General features: G+C 43.6%; 1 protein-coding gene and 1 long non-coding RNA gene across 3 annotated transcripts; one reads left to right on the top strand and one right to left on the bottom strand.

Moving 5' to 3' along the window:
- Positions 1-833: 833 nt before the first annotated feature.
- On the bottom strand, positions 834-5,721 carry LOC130909245 (uncharacterized). 2 transcript variants are annotated; one of them, XR_009061718.1, is made up of 4 exons: positions 4,905-5,721; positions 2,833-2,963; positions 2,011-2,105; positions 834-1,794 (listed from the first exon to the last, which is right to left on the bottom strand). It is a non-coding gene; the product is annotated as an uncharacterized LOC130909245 (long non-coding RNA). The 2 variants fall into 2 exon arrangements; XR_009061717.1 differs by having other exon boundaries at positions 2,833-5,721.
- Positions 5,113-22,279, top strand: prr12a (proline rich 12a). The gene is made up of 15 exons (XM_057825468.1): positions 5,113-6,025; positions 7,510-7,667; positions 8,431-8,592; positions 8,849-13,578; positions 13,792-14,013; positions 14,107-14,791; positions 15,551-16,077; positions 16,206-16,322; positions 16,399-16,532; positions 16,755-17,197; positions 17,283-17,402; positions 18,439-18,536; positions 18,777-18,908; positions 20,787-20,882; positions 20,969-22,279. The coding sequence occupies exons 1-15, from the start codon at positions 5,943-5,945 to the stop codon at positions 21,101-21,103; spliced, it is 7,842 nt and encodes a 2,613-aa protein (XP_057681451.1). The 5' UTR covers positions 5,113-5,942; the 3' UTR covers positions 21,104-22,279.
- The last annotated feature ends 111 nt before the right edge of the window (positions 22,280-22,390 follow it).

The following is a 22,390-nucleotide window of genomic DNA, read 5'->3' as shown; positions in this document are numbered from 1 at the left end:
CTGCCTGCCTCCACCTGGCACTTCAGTTTACAAAGCCTTCTGGTGTACAGTATTGTAACAGGATAATGAGGCACTTTCAAGTGGCAATAATGGTCTTATTGGAAATGTGTACCATTTATGTAGCTCTGCGATAATCAGTTACTTTTACAATACATGTAAAACTAAAGATTTGGTGATTTCACCCAAAAATTTAAAAAAAGGAAAAAAAAGTAGGACAGATTAAGAATCGCCTCAAAAGTGAAAGTGCTAAGATCTCAATTTGAAATGCTTTGTGTGGGCGGATAATTCCCCAAAGCTTCGTTTCAACTGTGCCAAGCTGGGTGATTCTCATACAGCCAGGAGGATTTGCCTCAGCAATGCAGCTGAAATAGAAACAGGAAAAAGACAATTACTGTATTTTCAAGCCGCTCAACAATGATGGCAATTAAATTGTACAAGTAAGGAAAGATAATAAAGAACTGAATTTGAAGATACTGCATCAATCCTATACAAGGATATTCACATAATATATAAAATGTGTCTTTGTTTGTATTCATATTTTCTGATGGTATCTTGAAAAGCTCGCGTACAATATTGACCTAAAAACTGCAACCACTCATTTACATTCATTCATCATCAACTTTGGGCATTACATAGTACTGTATTACACATGATCTTATAACACTTGTATATTATTTATCCCTTTAACACCTGAGCCTATTTCTTCCGAATTTGCATGCCTTTGATGTTACCTTTATATTTAAAAGAAAAAATTGTTCACAATGGCCTGGTTGGATCTCTTTTTTGAGGACACCATAACCTTCATGTCCAAACTGTTGTTTTCCTCACTGACTAATTATAATGAACATTTTGGACCCAAAAAGACAAAAAAATTCCCAAATCTTTTGTCAAAATTTGTAATATTGATGTCCCATTGACAACCAAACATGCTCGACGAACCGTTTTGAAGCTTGATAATATTTATTCACCTTGTTAGGATAAACATTCAACAGAAAAAATAAGACTGAATAGTTTTATATTTGACAGTTCAACACAAACAATAGGTATGATCATAGGTGTTTTTGGCCTTTACACATACTATGGTTAAAACAGGTTATATACAGTAGACCAACAGTGCAAAATAGTGAAAAAAATATATTTATAAATACATATATATCATCTAACACAAAAAGGGTTTAGAGGATATCACTACCTCGCCTCCTTCTCCTTAACTGGTGCCTCGGCTCGGCAATTTATTAAAAATGTTCACATTACATCCATTCTTCGTGACCTCACAATGGCTCCTCGGATATGTAGTCTTTTGTGGCGCTTTGGGTTTTGAAAAAGGACAAGAAATGATGGAAATATGGACATAAATACATGGTCCATGCAGTGTTTTAATGATTATTTATGAGGGCAATAAAACTATTGAACTCAAATGACATTATCTCCCGTTTCACTTGGTCAATTGACTTCAAGTAAAAACGGGCGTGGACTTCAACTTCCGCACTGTCAAATGAGACCAACCAGTGGCACGTGGGTAATTACAGCGTGACGAGGCATCAAAGATGATATACGTAAACGTGTCGCCGCCGACACGTCCAATGTTAAAGGGTTAAAGGAAATAATAGTGTGCTTTTGAAGTCATTTTAGTTTATTGAAAAATAGGTCCATAGAAATATAGCGTTGACAGTCAATCATCATAAAATACAGTAATAACAGTATTTACAAACGCTGCTGGATGAAAGCCAATTGCACAGACATGTCTTCCACTCTGCATTTTTTCAGATGGTTCAGTCCACGTCTTCCTGGAAGCTGTCAGAAAAATCATGGAATAAAAAAATAAATATTACACAAGATAAAAAATATTTCTAAAAAAATTACCATTTAAATAAAGGAAAAGGTTTATTTACCTCCATCTAAAAACATGAAAAATATTCACGCACATAATTTGTTTGGTTCACTTATTACTCAGGACGCCCTAACACAACATTCATAATTGCACTTTCATATCAGAGAGAGATTACCTACTGTTCATATGTCATGATCCTTCAGATAGGGTCTTTGCACAGGCATGGAAGGCATCTAGGAGGTCTTTACACTCCACTGCTCCCTTCTCTCTGATACTGAATACAAATCCAGATGACATATTAATCACATTTTGAATTTATACATCATGCTGTATGACTCACAATATTATAACACACAGGACATATAGCACTTGAAATGTTGCCTAAACTCAATTTGCATCAGACCATCTCTAAAATGACTAAATCTCCACCAAGGATTAGTACTGTTAGTACCTTAATGTACTTTTATGTGCATAAAGTGATAACACGTGAGTAAACAGTACACCACTAATCACTTCAGCACGTGCACATGCAACAAATATCCCCGGCCCCTTATGTGGATGTAACACGAAACGGCAGCCTCGAATGCGCAGGGCAGGTCGTTCATGTCAAAGCCTATTTTAAACCTTTTAATACCTCTCAAGACATATTTGTTATGTAACAAACCAGTGTAAACAAGCTCATTTGAGTTACTACAATGTACATTTATTTTGATTTTTTTTTTTTTATTTCTCTCCAATGCTGCACTTTGTATTTGTTTGACAACTTTTGGCTGTTTCTGTTTTATTAATACAAATTTATGTGGTGGCAAGTTCTTTTCCGTAATGGAATGAGTAAAGACACCATCTACTCATGACAAAAAGTCTGTATTATGGTTTTCATGCATAAATATTATATTATGGAACCCTAAACACAACATGGTTCGCCACAAGATGCGGAAATACCAACCAAATGTAGCTATAACGACACATTTATATGGATTTCAGAAGCTATCCAAACTCACCAGTTGCCAGCGTCTGCGTTGATAACCTGGCATGATGCCGGTGCAGCTTCGTCAGAGCCTGGCATGTTGACAGAACAGCTGCGGTGTGTCGGGAGCGTGCTTGCAAGAGTTTGCGGTCAAGTGCACATCTGCTATATAAGACACGAAAAGAGGAGAGATGGCCTAGACTAGGTGGGGCGGGGGAGAGTTCTGAAGTGTGACGGTGTCATGTAGAGGCAGCTCAGACGTGGGAAAAGTACAGTGGATATAAAAAGTCTACACTCCCCCGCTGAATTGCAGGGTTTAATCACTTTGATGATAGTTGAATTTTAATCTTAATCAAAGGCTCATTGAATATCTTGTCTTTCTTTAATTTATTTTACATAAACCTGGCATTTAAACAAGGGTGTGCAGACTTTCCAGTGTACTTTTGTACCTGTTTTAAACTTCTAATGTTAAAATTTAACCTCCCATTTTCTACAGGTCTGTGCTTTTGTTTTATTTATCCTCATGCATGTGTACTCCCACCCCTTTAATTCAAGGACTGTTAAACACTTGAATTCCTCTTCTTTTGTTTTGAGAGTCTGCTTAATGAATATGCTGATAACAGACCTTTTGAGGCAAACATTGTGCATTACAAAGACCCCCTAATGCATCTAAAATAGTCTCAGCAGGGGAGCTGACAGAGGGGCTTTTTCCAAAAGGAGGCTGGAGATCCTGATTTTGTGTTACAGTGGTTTTGTTGGCTTAGCATTTGTTGAACCAACAAACTAGCATTAGCATTGAATGTGACATTTAAAATTATGTGGCACTTTCCTGAACAAAAAAAAAAACTGTTTCTTTTAGCAAGAAAACTATTGATTGCGGGCAAACTGGTAGGCAGTATTAAAGCATATTTTTGAATCAAGATTGTTTTTCCAATCTGATGTTACAACTGTTTACGACACAAATTATAGCAACAGTGTGATAAGTGTCTCATTTTTCCCATCATAAAACAAAACCATGTATGTAATATTTTAGTTATAGACTGAACCTTCAGGTAGCAAAAATTTACAACACTAATTTTGCTTTTCCGATGATAATACGTATGTCGTGTGATGTTGCTATACTACACTACACATTTTCAAGGCATGTTACTCTGTTTTGACCAAGGCAAGCTATATTTGGAACCTGGCCTTCAGTGGGTGCTTGCCTAAAAAACAATTGATTAAAGTCACAATGATACTGTCAGAATCATAGATTAGAAATCATAGACACTATACATAAAAGGGCATATATAACAGCATGGAAGTATGTCATGTACAAAAGCTGCAGCTGTCCATAAACAATATTTTAGAGGATATCATAACAACATAAAGAATCTAAACACTATACATCACACTTACTAGAAATGCCTGCCAATTAAATTAATGTGCATAGATTGCTGGATTGAAACAGTCCAATTATTAACATAGTTTAACTAACAACGACCGGCAACATTATTCATTTTTATTGAAGGCCTTAGGCAAGTAGATTGGCATGACAGCACATGGAGCATGAAATTTGATTGGACAAAGAAAATGCGACATCCACATTAATGTACTAGAAGCAATGCAGCCATCTGGGAGACTGATATTTGGAGATGACACTGTTGGGAATAAATTAAGAATTTTATGGAATCAATATTACAATGCAGGATGTACATTTATTTTTAGCCGTGCTGATCCTGTTTAGGGTTGATGGCACACCACTGAAATTGAACGATAGGTTTATATTTATATATTTGGTTGTCACCGATGGACAGGAAGGACCTTTTATGTCTCACCTTCTGTGTAGGTGTTCCTATTGTTTTGGTCAATCAGCACTTGGTATTGCTCCAGTGCTACCATCTACTGGCGTACATTTGACCTGCATTTAGAATAGACATGCAGACCAAATTGAAGAAATAGCTTGTGTACTGTACTGTTTGTTTGAACTCTTCATATTTTCAGTGCACTTTGTCACTATGGACCATTGTATTCATCCTAGTGTGGGAAATGTTGTCGCTTCTGTTAAGAACCAATTCAAAATTTGATTGTTAAACTGTACAAATATGTCCAGGTGCAAATGTTTACCACAACACGTTGTAGCTGCGTAGCGTTGTTCTGTGTTTGGTATCAATTGCATCATTAGCTTAACAAAGAGGCGAAAATGTGGAAAAGCATGCCGAGCTGGTTAGCAGACACGTTGGGAAAAGAAAGAGAAGTCATCACGGAGGCGAAGCCGAGAGAACCAGCGAGGACGAAGAGAGCCGCCTTCAAATATGGCGTCTACGGATGAAAATTAGTAAAGATGTATATAAAAAAAACGCGGCCTGCTTTTTTCAAGCTTCCCTGCTCGGTTTATTGTTTCTAACCATTAATTTGCGTCCTCGATATATAGTCGCTTATAGGTGAAATACCATGAGGTTAAAATGCGGGTGGTTGGCATTTAATAAGGGCGTTATAAAGCCACTTTTATTCGTATGCGTCGTTCCTGACAGCTAGCATCTGCGGCTTGCTGTTAGCATACAGACAGGAGGAGGAGGGGTGCTCCGTGTCGGTGGATTCTTGCATGAAATGGACGAACATTTAAATTAGGCATTTCTCCGCTCGTCGACTGCGTAATGTTTGGGGGAGACGCTCGCTATCAACAGGGTTATCTCCTCCGTCCTTTGCTGTATTCTTATGTGGCGCTAGCAGCGTAGCCCAAAAAACTAGCCTAAAGAAAGGGGAGGAGGCACCACAGAGAGGAGAGAGAAAAAAAGGGGGACGCGTTGGAAATCAAATGTTCGTCAGCGTTTCGCCCATTGGCGGCCAAATCCGCGACATCTTCATCATGAGCGGGACCAGATTTGGACTACCTTCATGGAAATGATAAACGTGGAAAGAGGAAAATGAGGAAGACGGTCTTTTTTCGAGGTGGTTGGATTATAGCCCCGTAGACCCCCCTCTTTTTTCATCCAGCTTTCTCCTCCTCCCCTCCATTTCTCTTTCAATATGCTGTTTTCCACTCCGGAGGACTTGCTTATGAAACCGGGGAAAATAGCCTGAAACGGAGCACGGGAAAGACTGGATTTTTTCCCTCCCCCCCTTGCGACGTCGCTTTCGCACACGGTTGTCCTCCCCATATAGATGGATAGAAATTACCCGGGAACAGGGTTTGGCGATTTGGGCGCTGGAGCAGGATGGAGTTACGAGAGATCGGCCAAAGCAAGGTAATCGGCACAAGCCAGACAATGTGCATGCATGCATCAGTGCCTACATGGCAGGGCACCGTGTGTAAACACACTATCGCCATTGACTTCACGCTCCACACACGCACTCGGAACGCCGATGCATTGTCATCCCAAAGAGTTGCATAGTAATAACATTATCAACAGCAATGGAGCGGTGTGCGTGTCGTGGGGGTGGGCGGGGTGGAGAAAGCAAAAGGTTGGGGGGGATTTGAATCGAATGTGATTGACAGACGGACAGTGGATTTTAGGTAGACCTGGATGGAGCAGATGGTGGATGAGAAGTGGTGATGGTTTATCCACAGCTTTTTCACCTAACAGGCTTGGACATGCTCTGATAAATAAATAAAATGGGTTCGAATGGTGCAAAAGCTCTTCGGCAGCCCCCTCCTGACAGACATCAACAAAAAGAATTGGAGGCTGCATTTCTGGAGCCGTCTTCAATGGTGCATCGTAAAGAAAAAATGTCTAGTGTTAGCGTGAATGCTATGAAAATACCCACATTGTTTAGCAGCATTTGGCCCCAGACATGATTGGAGATGATTTGCGGTGGGTTAGTAGCAAGGCTCATTTGCATAATGAAATTGTACCATTCTAATCAAATTTGATTGTTAGAATAAAAACAGCAAGGTCAAGGGGACTTGATTATTTGATCATAACCGTGAATACTTTTGTGACGACGTCTCTATACCTTCAAAAAATGCTGGAATAGTCTTGAGACCTCTGTTACCTTTTGCGTTAGCATACGAGCTAATTTTGAACGGAAGTCAATTGCGGCCTGCTAGCATCACTTCAGCTAGCCGCTTCAGCACATTTCCACACTGTAGCTCTAAACGCTATTGTGTCCCTTTTCAGACGCGAAGTAATGTCAAAAATAAAAACATTTTGGTGAGGTTTGCCATTTTATGTAGGTTGATCGCTTGCACCCAGTTAGCCACATCAACGTGATCAATGAATGCTAGTCTCTTCTATCAATTGTGAGAGCGGACTGTGGAGTGGTGCACTAATCTGGTTTAGTTTTACCCCGAAATGCCGACCTTGCGCACACATAAGGCCGTGTGTCTGCTCTGCTCTCGTCGTTGCTGTGCACAGTGCTCTCAGCAAGCAAGCACAATTGCTAACATGTTAACAAGGGATCTGCCTGCAACCAGTGCATGTTCAGTTAAAGCATGTCCTTTTAGTCACACTTGCATGCCTTTTGAAATACACCCATAGCATCAGAGTTATTTTAGAATAATGTAAATGTCACTGTTAAGTCTGATCTTCTGATAATGACATTGAATGATAGCTAATGATGCAATAGAATTAAGTGCCTTGCTGACGTGAGGATCTGAGATTTAAACACACACGAATGATGGGAGATTTTGATGGGAGTCTGTCACCATTTTTTGGTACCAGCTGATATTTATGCAAATGTTCTCTGAAATTAATGACACTTAATGATCCTCCGCTCCTCCTCCTCTTAGTCTTGTATATGGGAGTTCCAGATCATCCCACCCTGAGTCTGAGCTCCTCCATCGCCAAGCCTACGCCACCCCACACCCTCTGCAGGGCTATGCCACCAATCACCACCCAGGGAGCTCCGGCCAAGGCGGGGCTTGGGGAGCAGCTGGACGGAGTTTGGGTGAGATAAATGTCATACCTACCGTGTCCCCAACATTAGGGGCCACATGAATGAATTATTAGTGTGGCCGACCAGCCATGCAAATCGAGACGCGTGCTTTCAAATTTTGCACAACCTTATTCAATTTAACAGAAAACAAACAAAATAAATACATCTCCATATACTTCCTAACTTGAAAAGTGTGACAAAATTTAATGTACAATTTAATTAATTTCAAATAAAAGTAATTAAAACCCTGAACAGTCAGTTTGCCTGCGATGTAATGAGATTTCTGCCTCAGTCATATTAAGCACGATTATATCACGTCAGTTTTTTTAACATGCCACTAAACGAACTGTGAAAATAATTCACTGCTGAATCAGTTTGTAGGGTACAAGTGGGAGTGAAATCCATTACGGAGACATTGACTTGATAAGTGTGAGCACTGTGCGCATTTAATAAAAATAGTCGCCATGCAAAATGGATCAGGTCCGAGGACTATATCATAAGCTACATTGTGGCATTGTCAGCCATTTATTGTGAGAGTAGTTGGAATTAGCATAGCCTGATCTAAGTATGAACAGTTTATCAAATCTTGGGCTTTTCTTTTTATGCTCCTTCTTTGCTTGACGACACTTATGGGCAACAAAGCTATGAAGACAGTCACTAATAATGATTGTGTTAATACATTATCTCTAAGAATTATGGTGGGTTTTTTTTTTGTTGTCTTCAAAGTATTCAAATAATTTTAAAAGCATGTTTCAATGGTATGTCCTACTATTAGGTCTTTCGGGGCTGTTTGACACTGGCCTGCACCATGCCAGCCCCTCCGCCCCCGATGCTTCAGTTATGAATCTGATTTCGGCATTGGAGTCTCGGGGTCCCCAAGCTCCCCCCTCCGCCTCCTCCTTACTCTCCCAGTTTCGCACACCATCCTGGCAGACAGGTGGGACTATGTTCCTTCATATGTTGACTTTGAAATATGGTCCACATTCAACATGATTTAAAAAAAAAATTCTCCAGTTTATTGCATTATCGTTCTGCTTGCATTGTGTTGTACGTATGTGCTATATTTTTTGTATATGTAAATATGTAAAGTAGAACCCAGAGCTTCATATGTCATTTTTATTTGCATTGTGTAGATAACTGCATAGATTTTGAGTAATTTCTCTTTTGTATTTTTGCCCCCCCCAACCGAACAGCGATGCACACACCTGCTCCTCCAGAATTATTCATTTCTGGAGCTCTTCCTGGCTCAGGCTCCTTCCCCTCCTCCTCTGCTCTCTCAGCCTATCAGCACCCAGCATCCTTTTCCAGCCGCTCCTTTCCCGGTGCCTCGCTTTCCCTTCAGGACACACCGACGTTTAGCCCAACATCTAATGGTCTTCTGTCCCCACATGATCCCTTACTACACATCAAAGCTCCCTCCCAGTCTAGTCTTGGTTTTGACAGACTACTGTCATCCCAGGGGGCTGCAGCAGCCGCCTATAGGGGCAGTCAAGACCCTACAGGTGGCACATCAGCCCAGGCATCCTCTGCTAGACACCTGCAGTCCCATCAGTTCAACCTTCTGTCATCACAGCTCCAGGACCAGTCCTCCCAGCTGTATAATGCCTCAGTATTCTCCTCAGCCCAGCCCCAAGCTCAGTCCCAGTCCCAGTCTAACTCAGCTCAGGAGCGGGCCGTGCCCAGACAGGATAGTGTAATCAAACACTACCAGAGGCCAACACCAACCCAGCCGCAGCTCTCGTCCTCCGCTGCCCACTCCCTCCAGCACTACCTCAGCTGTGGAGGGGCAGGGTACCAACAAATAGCCACTCATCACAGACATGCTGGCCTTTCTTGCAGCCCCCTGGGTGACCAGAGCCCCTCATCTGACCACAAAGCCTCGTCTCGTACAGAGCAATATCGGCCAATCATCCAGCCTCCATATTCTTCATCTTCCTCTTCTTCTTCCTCCTCTGCTGGGAAAGGTACCAAAAGCAGCTCCAGTAGTGGCTACTCCTCTGCAAGTTCAGCGTCATCCTCAAGAACTCCTCTCACACCTCCTTCTGCATCTTCTACCTCTTCATCATCTTCATCATCTTCTGCCACTCCTGGGGCTCACCCTTCAAACTCAATCCCCACCTCAAGCTCTAGTGCAGCCCCCTCAAGGCAGCAACCCCCCACTCAACCAGCGCCACCTCCCCCAGCCCCTCAGCAGCAACAGCCCCCTCCCACATCCACTTCAACACCTCAATCTCTTCCCAAATCCTGCCTTTCTGGCTACGGTTCTCCTGTTCCCCCTGTAAAACCCCCCACATCTGCTCTTACTGGTCAGACCCCACCTCAACAACAGACTCAGTCATATTCTCCAAATCAGCCCCCGACTTCTCACCTAGCTCAGTCCTATGGCGGCTTCAGTTCTCCACAAGCCCAAGACCTGAGCTCAGGTACTGGTGGAAAAGGCTATGGAAGTTTAGGAGGGCGAAGTCAGTCATACCCCACTGATATATACGGAACAGATTCCGCTTATGGATCACTTCCCTCTTCTCTGGGTGGAGCTGGAAGCCCGTCACTGGGTTATGGCGCTCCAGGCCATTCTCCTGCGCTTTTAAGATCAAGTGGTTCATCAGGCAGTGGAGCATCTGGGGGAGGAAGCAGCAGTGGTACAGCAAGTGGAAACTCTGGGTCAGGAGGAGCCGCAGGAAATGGTATGTCAAGTGAGAGAGGTGCAGGAGGTAGTGGAGGAGGGTCTTATCATATTCCAGATTCTAGTCCATCCCCATCTGGAAACTCTGGCATTATCCGCCCAGGGCTGCACTCCCCCGTGCCGGCATGTCCCACGCAGTCTCCTGGAGGTGCTGGTTCTAATAAATACATCTCCTCAGTTCTGTCTCCGCCTTTCCTAAGCTCCCCACAAGGCTACCCTGACACAAGAGGTCCCAGCTCCCAATCTCAGTCTTATCACGCCACCTCCTCTAAAACAAAGGGCGATACCTCAATGCTCGGTGTTGGTTCTCAGAGATCCCAAGAAGAAGTAGATGATGATGATGAGTTCTTGATTCAGCACTTGCTGCAGGCACAGGCGAGTCCTGCTCCCCAGGCCACTCACCACCATCCCCAACAGCAGCCCCAACAAACATCCCAGCAAACACAACCACAGCCTCAGTCGGCGCCACCAACATCTGATGCTGGCAAAGGGCTGAGCTATGATATGGGAAAGTCCTCAGAAGAAAGGTATCATCCCCAGAGTGTCATACGCACCCACAGTGCCACATCCTCTTCTGGGGTAGGTAATGCAACCTCTGGAGGGTCCATCTCTGGGCTAGACAGTCAGCTGGAGATGTCTTTGAAGAAACAGCAGCAACATCAACAGCAACAACAGCAGCAGCAGCAGCAGCAGCAGCAGCATCACCACCAACAACAGCAAAGAAATGAGAGGCCTGTTGGGAGTAGCAGAAACAATGGTGGACGAGGCAGTGCTGAACAAGTGCACTCGCACCTACTTCACCATGACAACTTGGGCTCTGTAGTCCACTATGGGCGAGGGGACCCATACACACAACATTCCCTCGCTCCCCAGCACTCTTCCCATAATCAGCATGTGTCCTCGCATTCGCAAATGCCACCCCACAATCAGATGGAGTTACAGAAAAAGGAGCGTGCTGAAATCCCTTATCCACGGAAAACGCCAGAGGTCCAGCCTCAGCATTCTCAACCTCAAAGCACTGCGTCTCTTATGGACTCCCCCACAGATCAGTCCCATCAGCCCCCACACCTCCTCCAGTCTGTCTTGTCCCACACAACACGCAACAAATTGGAACCACATTCACAGCACCACAAGATGGACACACATCAACAGCATCAACAGCAACATCACAAAATGGACACTCACCGGCCACATCAACAGCACCATAAAATGGACTCCCATCAATCACACCAACACCCTAAAATGGACCACCCGCAACATCAGCAGCACCACAAGATGGACTCGCATCCGCAGCATCACAAGATCGACTCTCACCCCCAACAGCAGCAGCACTCCATTGGCCAACAGCAAGCTGTGATGGAAAGTGCAAATGGACGACTTGGTTCGACGAAGCATCCGGCTCAGGCCCAGTCCCAAACAACCCAGCTCCAGCTGCAACTCCAGTCGCAGGCTTTAGAGGTAGCAGCGGCTCATTACAACCATGGACCGTCGTCACATCAACACGAGCAGAGCCAGGTCAAACAAAGCTCAGTTGTTTCATCTTTGGACATGCTGGAGCGCTCTCTTTCGCAGACCTCCAGCTCAGATGTAGCAATTTCAGAGGATAGACGCAGTGGACGAAGCGGAGGAAGCAGTGAGCGCCACAGACAACAACAGCAGGAGCAGCAGCAAAGGCAGCACCCGTCTCACCATCACCCGCAGCCCCACTCAGCCCCTGAACTCCATTCATTCCTCTCTGAGCCTGAAATCGCCATGCCCACGTCATCTCACATGCACCACCTTTCACAGCACCATCCACAACAGCAACAGCAGCATGCTAGCTCTCAACACCAGCAAGCCCATTCTCACCATGCTCACTCACAGCCACAGACCCCACACCCTCACCATATAACCTCTCAGTCTGCACCGACCCATCCCCAACCTCAGCCTGATACGCAGCAGCCACTGCCGTCTCAACTCACCCCCCAGCAGAGCCAATTAGACCAACAACGCTCAGATCAGCACCAGTTTGACACTGTTAGCCCAGTGGAGAAAGCAGACCAAACCCAACAAAGTAACCGCTTTGTTCCACTAACTTCTATCTGCTTTCCTGACTCCCTTCTCCAAGACGAAGACCGCTCATTTTTTCCAGGCATGGAAGACATGTTCTGTGCAGAGGATTACAAATCAAGTTGTGCTGGTGGTGCAGGACCAGTGCAGGAGGAGATGAATGAAAGCCATACTGGGCAGGAGGGTATGGGCACAATGAAAGCTGGACAGAGTGGTGGTGGACCAGGCGGAGGTAGTGGAGCTGGCTATGATATGATGGGTCATCATGGAGATCAGGGTTATGAGCCATACTGTCATAGCCTGGAAGAACCGAGCAACAACACTATGACTTTGGATCTTGACTCCCTGAAAACCCATGAGCTGCCCTCCACTGTTAACACTGAACAGCTCGGTTTAATTCAGTCCCAGGGCCCAGCTATGGGTATGGGCTCTAATAATGCTGGACCTAATAACCCTGCTGCGAAGCTGCCCTCCGGTCCTGGAGGGGCAAGCACAGGAGCAGCTTCTGGTGGTCTCCAATCTCCGATTTTCTGCTCATCTCGTCCGAAAAAGCTCCTCAAGTCTAGTTCTTTTCACCTCCTAAAGGAGCGCAGAGACCCCAACACACTGCCTAAGAAAAGCTATGCCCAAGAGTACGAGTTTGAAGATGATGAGGACAAAGCTGACCAGCCTGCTGACATCAGATTGAACAGCCGGAGACTTCCAGACCTCTTGCCAGATTTGGTGTCCAGCTGCAGGAAAGGAGGAGGAGGAAGTGGATCTCTCAGCCCTTTAATGGGTGAGCTTGACTTCTACCATGCCTCTAGCTACCAACCGATAGGTCCACACACTCTTATGCCTCAAGATGGCCCTAAGAAGAGAGGCCGAAAGCCTACTAGACCTAAGAGGGAGGGCCCCCCACGGCCCAGAGGCAGGCCTCGCATCCGCCCAATGCCTGAGCCCTACACACCACGAGGAATGATGGGTGAGATGGGCGGAACAGTTGGCGGTGGAGCAGGGGGATTCAATGTGGAGGGACGAGGCAGGGGTCGTGGCCGTGGGAGCAGAGGAAGAGGAGGTCGGAGAGAGGATATGTACATGGAAATGAGCGGGAAGGAGCAGGACCAGATGCATCATCACCACCAACACCACCATCAGCAACAGCCGCTCCATCATCAACCCCAACAGCATGAACCGATCCCACCACTGAAGGTGAGTGGGTTTGTATCTTTAAAACAGGGGTTATTAAAATATGGGGGTTTGAGGATCTCAGTTTGTAAACCATCGCTTTAAAAAGATTAAGCTGTTTTAGTTAATTCAGTACAAATCTCAAAATAAAGGATAAGCATTCATGAGCGATTAAACAATTTGGCACTCTCTCGTCAAAAGTATGCAGAAAATAGTTTATTGTCTTTTTTTTTATAGATCAAGTTGCCAATTCCCATGTCCTCCTCTGATGCCTTGCTGAGGACAGACTCTCTGTCTGGTACAGACCCTGCTTTGTCTGATGGCTCAGTAGGCTCAGCCCCTTCAATCGGGCTGAGTCCTGGCCCTTGCAGCACTGAAAGCACCAGGGCGCAGGATAAAAATAAGCAGAAAAACCAGATGATGAATGAAGGAATCGATGAGGACGGTCTGCAGGAAAGGGTAAGATCCATTAGTCAATAATAGCTAGTCTGTTGAATTGAAAGATATTTTTCACTTTTCTGTTGAGTAATTTAAGATTTTATTTTTTTCTAGGGTGACGAGAAGGACTCAGAGTCCAAGGCTGGTTTGGTAGCTTCTTTCTTGGATTTCCTTAAGACAGGAAAGAGACCCCCAGGGTTGGATATTTCCCCAGGAATGGAAGCTGACAATGGTGAAACCTCCCCCTGTAAATCAGGCTTGCGCCCCCTATCTCCAGCACCTCCTCCACCCCCACCACCACCTCCTTTTGGGGATGGTGAAGGTAATGGTGGTCTCGCCCTGGGCAGCTGCCCCAGCCCTAAGCGCTTGGAGGACGAGTTGAAGAGGAACCTGGAAACCCTGCCTTCATTCTCCTCAGATGAGGAGGACTCAGTCGGAAAAAACCAAGATCTCCAGAAAAGCATCTCTTCAGCAATTTCTGCCCTGTATGACACTCCTCAGCTAACTGCGAACATCCATCATTCAATAGCTCCTCCGCCTCCACAGCCACAGCAGTCTCACTCCCCTCTGACACCCTCATTGCAGCCCCCAACCCTTAGCCCTCAGACTAACATTCATACACCCCACGCACAACCACAGCCGAATGAACCCTGTGTCCTCCAGCCAGAGGATGAAAACACAGACGAAAACAAGGATGAAGACAATGACGACGAGAGGAGTACCAAAGGGGATGAAGAGAGCGATATGATGGAGGAGAGAGAACAGCAGCTGGAGACGCTAGGTGCCCCTGAGCTTGAAGGTAAAGAAAAATTCACTCACTCATATCCAGAGGTGACAAAAGCACTCACATAAATAAGTATGATCGCAGATTTTTAAGATGGCAGTCTTGCCACACATATCAGTTGCCATTTATGGTATTTTGGTATTAAAATAAAGCTGTGGCAGGACAAATCAAGCGATACATTTTCAAGCTACATTTGAGTTAACGGGTAATAGGGCTGGGGAAATCCAGTTCTTGCCAAACCACTGCTACTACAACTGAAAGAGCTGCTGGCTTAGTCATTGGCTAAGCCAGTTTATCATGCATCTGTTAGAACATAATTCGCAGTCTGCTATTGTGGTACTATATTTATTAAATTTAAATATTTTCACACAACTGGCTCGGTCGTACTCTACAAGAAGGAAGCTAGCTTTATGTCAGGCTGATATCAGTGTGCTATTGGAGAATTTGAATTAGTACTAGTACCGACTACACAATTGATGTATTTCCCTAGCTACAATTTCCTTATCTACAAAATAAATATTGTTATATACATTTTACAAAATCATGATGTGATTATTTGTATTGAAATTATGTGTTTAAATTAGCATTTTTAGGCAGCAGCAGATGCCATCATGTATTTACCACAAGGTTTTTTGCACACATTTAAATCAACAGTTGGCACATCATTAAATCGCTCAGACTGTCTGATTATGTTAATTTGAATACAATGCGGTGCTTATACAGTTTTTCATTGATCTGTCAAATGGTTCTCATCCTTGAAATCTGTTCTTTCAGCGTCCATGCCGGAGATTCCTCCTCCTGCAGCAGCAATTCCCCACCCTCCTTCAGTACCCCCCTCTCCTGCCTCTTCAGCCTCATCATCTCCAGCTCCCTCCCCTCTTCCTCCTCTCTCCTTGCCCTCACCTCCCCCCACGGCAGAGGAACAACGGAACGACTTGAAACCTTCGAGTCCCACGGCTGCCAAATCTCAGACACCGCCACCTCCCCTGACCGCTACTTTTCCTCTGCCAGACACTTCTCCTCCTCCCCGCTCTTCTCCTCCTCCCACTTCTTTGGCTCAACATCCTCCCGCTCAACCGTCTCCTCAAAAGGAGTCCCCGACACCATCCCCCGAGTCCGCTGCCTCCCCCGAAGAAGAGCGCCCACCTCCAAAGAATACCAACTTGCACCTGGCTCAGAAGCAGGAAGACGCGGCCATCGCGGGAGAGAGCGAAGAGGATGACAGCGAGAGTGGTGGGGAGGGGATCTTCAGGGAGAGGGATGAATTTGTTGTGCGGGTGGAAGACATTCGAACACTTAAGGTACACGCATGTGAAAATTTGAGAATGAGCCGAATGGCTATTATTCTGTGAAAATGTACGTAATCTTGTCAATATGTAAACATTTGACAAGAGCATATACACTATGAAATACCTGTGTTCTCCGCTAGTTGGCCTTGCAGACGGGTCGTGAGCCTCCACCCATCTGGAGGGTGCAGAAAGCCCTGCTGCAGAAGTTCAGCCCAGAGATCAAAGATGGGCAGAGGCAGTTCTGTGCCACAAGCAATGTGAGTTAAACTCAGGAAACCACACATTTCTTTGGGGGGGAAGCCATTTGACTGTTATTTTTCTTTCTTCTCTCAGTATCTCGGCTACTTTGGAGATGCCAAAAGACGTTACCAACGCATCTATGTCAAGTTTTTGGAGAACGTTAACAAAAAGGACTACGTCAGAGTCTGCTCTAGGAGACCGTGGCGCAGGGCAACACCTGCCCTCAGGTACTTATCTTTGTTATCCAGACTGTATAACAAATTTGATTTTCTTCAACCCACACAACAATGGTGGAGGAATTAAGTGGGCAGGGATAACTATGCAAAATCAGTGCAAGCTGTTCAAGTCTTTTGGTGTGGAAGTTGAGATTTTTGCTCTCAATTTCTATTTTAACACAATATGATTGCTAATCATTGGGTGTTTTAATGCAATTTCCCAATGCGTCACAGGCGCCAATCCTTTCCTAGAATGGCTTCCCCACCAGCAAGCCAAGCTCCACCAAAAGAAGAGAGACTGACTCCACCCAGCCAGCGGGAGAAGGAGACGAAGGAAAAATCGAGAATGACCCCAACGCCGGCAAAAGAACAACGGGAGAAAAAGGAGGCTCCAGCTGCGGTAGCCAAGGCCAAAGAGAAAGAGAAAGAGGTTGAAAAAGAGAAGCAGCGAATGCAACCGCCTCAGGACAAAGCAGAGAAACGTACTACAGAACGTGGGAAGACCAAGGACGAGAGGAAAGCACCAGAGAAGAAGGAGAAACCAGAGCGCCCACCTAAGTCAAAACCTGCCAAGGTGAAGGCGGAGCCGCCCCCCAAAAAGAGGAAGAAGTGGCTAAAGGAAGCTCCTTCCTCTTCCGACTCGGATTCATCGGATGAAGCAGCCAGTGAGAATGAAAGTAAGCATTTGACTTTTTTATTAATTTACTAGTAACCTTAAATGAAAATTTAAGATGAAAATTACTTTTCACTTCTTGCACCTAGTGCCCGTGAAGGGTGGCGTAAACAACCGAGCGATGAGGGAAATGTTCCGCAGCTACGTGGAAATGCTCGTCAGCACAGCTCTGGACCCTGACATGATCCAAGCCTTAGAGGACACGGACGGTAAGAATGTCGCTTGCTCCCTCCTTAGATTAGATTACAGTAGATTTGTTTAAACTTTTCACAAGGCAACAGAATGCACATCGCATGGAACCAGAAGCGCATCGACAATAATTAAAGCAAATTCAGTACAGTAGATGCTGTTTAATGTGGCTTATAAATTGTCAACATGAGAATCTTTATCTACAGATCTATGACAGATAATGAGTAAAATAGTATAACAGCTGTACAGGATGATATCATAGAGTACAACAAAACTGGGTGTGAAATATTACTTAATACAAGCAAAATTATTTGCTAGCTAAACACAAAAAAATGGACCTTGCAAGATTTAAAGAAAAATTGTTTGACAAAATTTTTTTGCATTGATTTGAAATGATTTAATTAACTAAAAAATAAAATAACTTTTTTTTTTTTAGTTTTGGCTCTAAATGTACAGTTTTTGTAGTCAAATGTCAATTACTAAAGGAGAAAATGACTCAATGATCAACAAAAAAATTAGGTAACTATGGAGTGCAGAATATATAAATGCTTTTTGTTTTATTCTGTATAAAATGCCACTAATTTAAGAATATTAAAAATGCTGATTACATTAAAACTAAAGCGTATAGAAAACAACTGATTGCAGATTTGAAATGTGGTGACCAAGAATTATGTAGAAACGGCAAATAAACTCATGCAACAAAAAATAGCCTGTCTTATCATTATAAGTGTACTTTTACATTAGTGTTATACTGTTTGTAGTAGTAGTATGGTTACTGTCATTGAAATTCATGGCTGGTTACCCCCAAAATTTGGATCTGGCATCTTTTGTGCTATCCAGCTGACTAGCAAGCAAACAGCAATGACAATCCAGAACTCCATAATCTCTTTGGTAGCGAGGCTGTTATATTTATTGACGTACGATACGAAAATAGAATCTGTTGAAAGAATGAGGAGAGATAGAAGAGCCGCTACGGGTCAGCCTGTGTTATTAAAGCGAGTGGCAGCTCTGCGTATGATGACTAATGACACCTCCACTTCCTTGACTGGCCGGCAGATGAGCTTTACCTGCCCCCCATGAGGAAGATCGACAGCATCCTGAGCGAACAGAAGCGGAGGTTGTTAAGGAGAGTCAGCATGAGCACTCAGCATCAGGTAATCTGTGCTCAACTGTCCTTCAGGTATCCAGGTACTTGATGATGGAATTGCAGACAAATGTGCTTTAATCATATCTGTCAACTACACACAACATTTATGTAATTTATAAACAAATTACATTCCAGGTTGTGTGTAAACTTGTACGTGAGTGTTGAATATTCTCAAATAGGGAAGTGTGTATAAATCTGCCGTGTGAGCTGCAACTTCTAATTTTTTTGGGTGCATCTGCTTCTTCAGGAGGTTGTGCATGCATACCCCCAGATCATCGTGGACCCCTTGGACTCAGGAGTGGTGAGGGTACGGCTCAGCGGCGACGCCTACAACCGTAAAACCCTTAACCGAGTCAAGAAAATCCTGCCTAAACCACAGGTTTGTCGACTCGTTGCTAATATTTTAACTAGGGCTGCAGCTAACAATTATGTAAATAATCAATAAATTAAAGAAAAATATTTAAATAGCAGGAAATGAGTGTCTTCTTTGGCCCCTAACATCTCAGGAAAAATGGCAAAATTATTGATCATTACTATGTAAGATAAAAGTGTTATTTACTGTTAAGAGGCTGAAATTATTTTTCCCAACAACTAGTACAGTTACAAGGTACGTTTTAGTACATGTTTAATCTATGGAAAGATGTAAAGGTTTTTGTCAAGGCCCAACTACCCACATTTGGATCAGTACCAAATTGTCTCTATTTACTGTGTTCAGCACTTCAGTATTTATTCATTTCTCTTGCAAAGCAAACAAAAAAATGCGTAATAGGAACTGTTCACATAATGTATTAATTTGGTTATCTATGGTAATTTGCTGTACCACTGATATGGTTAAAATGGTAATTTTTCAAAACTGTGGTGTGCTTACCACTAGTGGTATGTGATGAATGAGTACACTTCAATTGTATTCGGCTTTGAATTTGCATTTAATCTTGAACATCTGTTTTCAAAAATGTATTTTAGCAAACTTTAGGCATGTGCCGGTATAAGATTTTGACGGTATGATAACCATAAGCAAAAATACTGTGGTTTCACGGTATGACAGTGTTGTAATTATAGCTCTAAAAAATTACTGTTTTCTGTTGAACAGGATTTTTTTATTTTTCACAACATATTTGCAAATTGGCAGATGGTTATAATGGCGGAAGACTTTAACAAAAGTAGGCTAATGGTAGAAAGGAAACTAGTTAGCCGTTTTGGCATGGTAACTAGCCACGTTATCTGCCTTGGTAACAAGCTTACGTCATACTATTTGTTTTACCATTGCTAGACACAATAAACCAGCTTGAGTGTGAACTCTCGTAGCTGGTGGGAAACGTTCATGACAGCGTTTACTTACCTTAAATTTTGTGTAAAGTGACGTACAGTGATACCTCAGCTCACAAACGCTTAAGCTCACGAACTTTTCGCCTCAAGAACATTAAATTCGCGAGCATATAGTCTCTGCTGACGAACTAGTTTTTGGCGGACGAACCAAACCACGCGGTCGAACAGCGCCACGAGAAGCTGACGCACGCTCACGGCGTCCCAGTTCGTCCCCTCCCTTTCGTTGAGTGCGGACGTGTTTTGTGTTTGATAGACATTTTGGACCATATTGAGTGTACTTTTGCTATTATGGGACTGACAAAGACCCCACCACAGGCTAGTGTTAAGCCTAAGAAGACATTAAAGAAAATAAGGTATATTTTTGTGTAGTTTTAAGGCTTATTTAGTAGAAAATTATGTTTTATGGGGACCTGGGAACGGATTATTCTCATTTTAATGGTTTCTTATGGGAAATAAATGTTCGGAAGACGAACTTTTCGCCTTACACTTTCTGGGAACCAATTATGTTCGTGAGCTGAGGTATCACTGTATTATGATGTCGCCTGCACTGTCCTTCCTACTCTAAGCCATGACCGTCTGTTTCTTTTCGGTAGCCGAAGTACTCCCATACTAGCGACTTTGTCCTTTTTTGAGCGGGGAAAAAGCCTAGGTATAGTGTCACTGACAGTCACAGAACAGAGCAACAACTGGAAGGGGATGGGTGAGCACTGCCATTCCAAGCGATGGATTTCTTGCTACATTTTTGGGACTTCAAAAGTAGCTAATACCGCAACTACGGTTTGACGTAAAATTTTAGTGGTTTTGGAAATGTGACGTTTTCATACCACAGTATACCTTGAAACCGGTAACCGGCACATGCCTAATACACTTTTGTGTGGTCTTTTTTATGGAAAGATTGACAAATGTACCATCTTAAACTGATTTTCTCCAGGACCTTAAACTGTCATCTGATTCATACCGAATCTACAGTCTTTACCACTCTCTACATCATTATAAATACCACACCTTCTTACAGTGCAAGAAAGAGGTAAGCTCAGACAATTCTCGTCTTGTGGAACCAAACTGCGTGTGCTTGAGTCTCAGGGTCTGTTTTTTTCACACCACCTTTCGCAGACCAACACGATCGAGCAGGCGGCCGAGGACCCAGGCCAGGAAGAGGTAGTGCAGCAGTGTATGGCCAACCAGAGCTGGCTGGACACGCTCTTCGGCTCCTTCATCGAGCTGCTCACGCTCAGCACCAAAGCCTGAGAGGGATGAGATTAATTAAAGTCGGGGGATATGAAAAAGAAAAAGTAATGAACATGATGGATCCTACTGTACAGACCCCTATGCCCCCAACCCATCAATTTTCCTCAAATCTCAAAGATCTGAGGACGTATTTTCAAAGCCCTTGATGAACTTGAGGCGGGTTGGCAGAACCGTAGCCTCGTTTTTTTCTTCTTCTTGAACAATGACTTAAGAAAAGTGTTTCGTTTTGAGGCGGGGACCCCGCTGGATTAGAGGTCACTTGGGGTCAAGAGGAACTTGACCACCCACGCAAAGGAGACAAGAGGTCTGAAAACGACGAGCAACGCCAAGTCCACAGAGGAGCCACTAACATCTCGTTAACTGCGCGTCATTAAGACAATAGCTTGAAGAGAAACTATTACTGCTTAGTTTTTACATAAATTATTTTTTTGAAAAGACTAACATGAAGTGTTGGCTTTGGGAAAGACTGAAAGAGGGCGAGAATGCTTTTTACACTGCGTGTGGAGTGTGCCGTGAGCAGCGTAAAAATGGACTTGTACCATTAGATGTGTTAAGAAATGCTCTTTCTGTCTCTCTCTCTCATTCTGTGCTATGTGAAGGGCAGCACAACTCAGCAGTGTGATAATATATAAACACATTTTTATTATTTATATGAGGAGGTTTTTAACTTAACAAGCGCTGGATTGCTGCCCTAACATTTTAAATACTTTTTACTGTCCACATGTTCGGTATACAATCGTGACCCACATATCCAAGCTGTCTTCCCCTCTACAAGCAAGAACAGACATTTAAGACCGGCATAATGTATCAAATACAGTGGGTGTAAAATAGTTTTAAAAAGGAAAGCGCAGAGTGGGAGGAGTGTATTTGAATATTTACATTGTTGTGCTTCAGTTCAATCATCATTAATGCAGATGAAAAAAAAAAAAAAATGAAAAAAAAACAGAAGTCAACTGTCCAGTTCCGGTGTGGGAAGAAGGAGTATAAATAGGTAATATTTAAAGAGGAAATAGTCATGTCATTTTTATCATTTTGATGTATGTGCATACTTATTTTGAAAACAATCTAATTTTCCATAAAAGAGGAAAAGGGTGTGTAAATATTGTACAGTTCTTGATGATATTCTTTGTCATTCTGTACATTAACTCTCCTGTATTTGAGAAACAAATAAAACCTGCAAAGATCATATCAGTTTCGTTTCTCTCTAAACCTCGTGAGAATCCTTAGTTGAATTTTCTCACCCGTGCCGAAGGGCTCGGCTCGGCTGACTGAAACGATTGAGTCATG

The sequence above is a fragment of the Corythoichthys intestinalis genome, chromosome 21, assembly GCF_030265065.1.
Source record: "Corythoichthys intestinalis isolate RoL2023-P3 chromosome 21, ASM3026506v1, whole genome shotgun sequence".
In the NCBI taxonomy this organism is placed as follows: Eukaryota; Metazoa; Chordata; class Actinopteri; order Syngnathiformes; family Syngnathidae; genus Corythoichthys; species Corythoichthys intestinalis.
The sequence above is the reverse complement of the archived record's forward strand: the minus strand, read 5'-3'. Positions and strand labels throughout refer to the sequence as shown.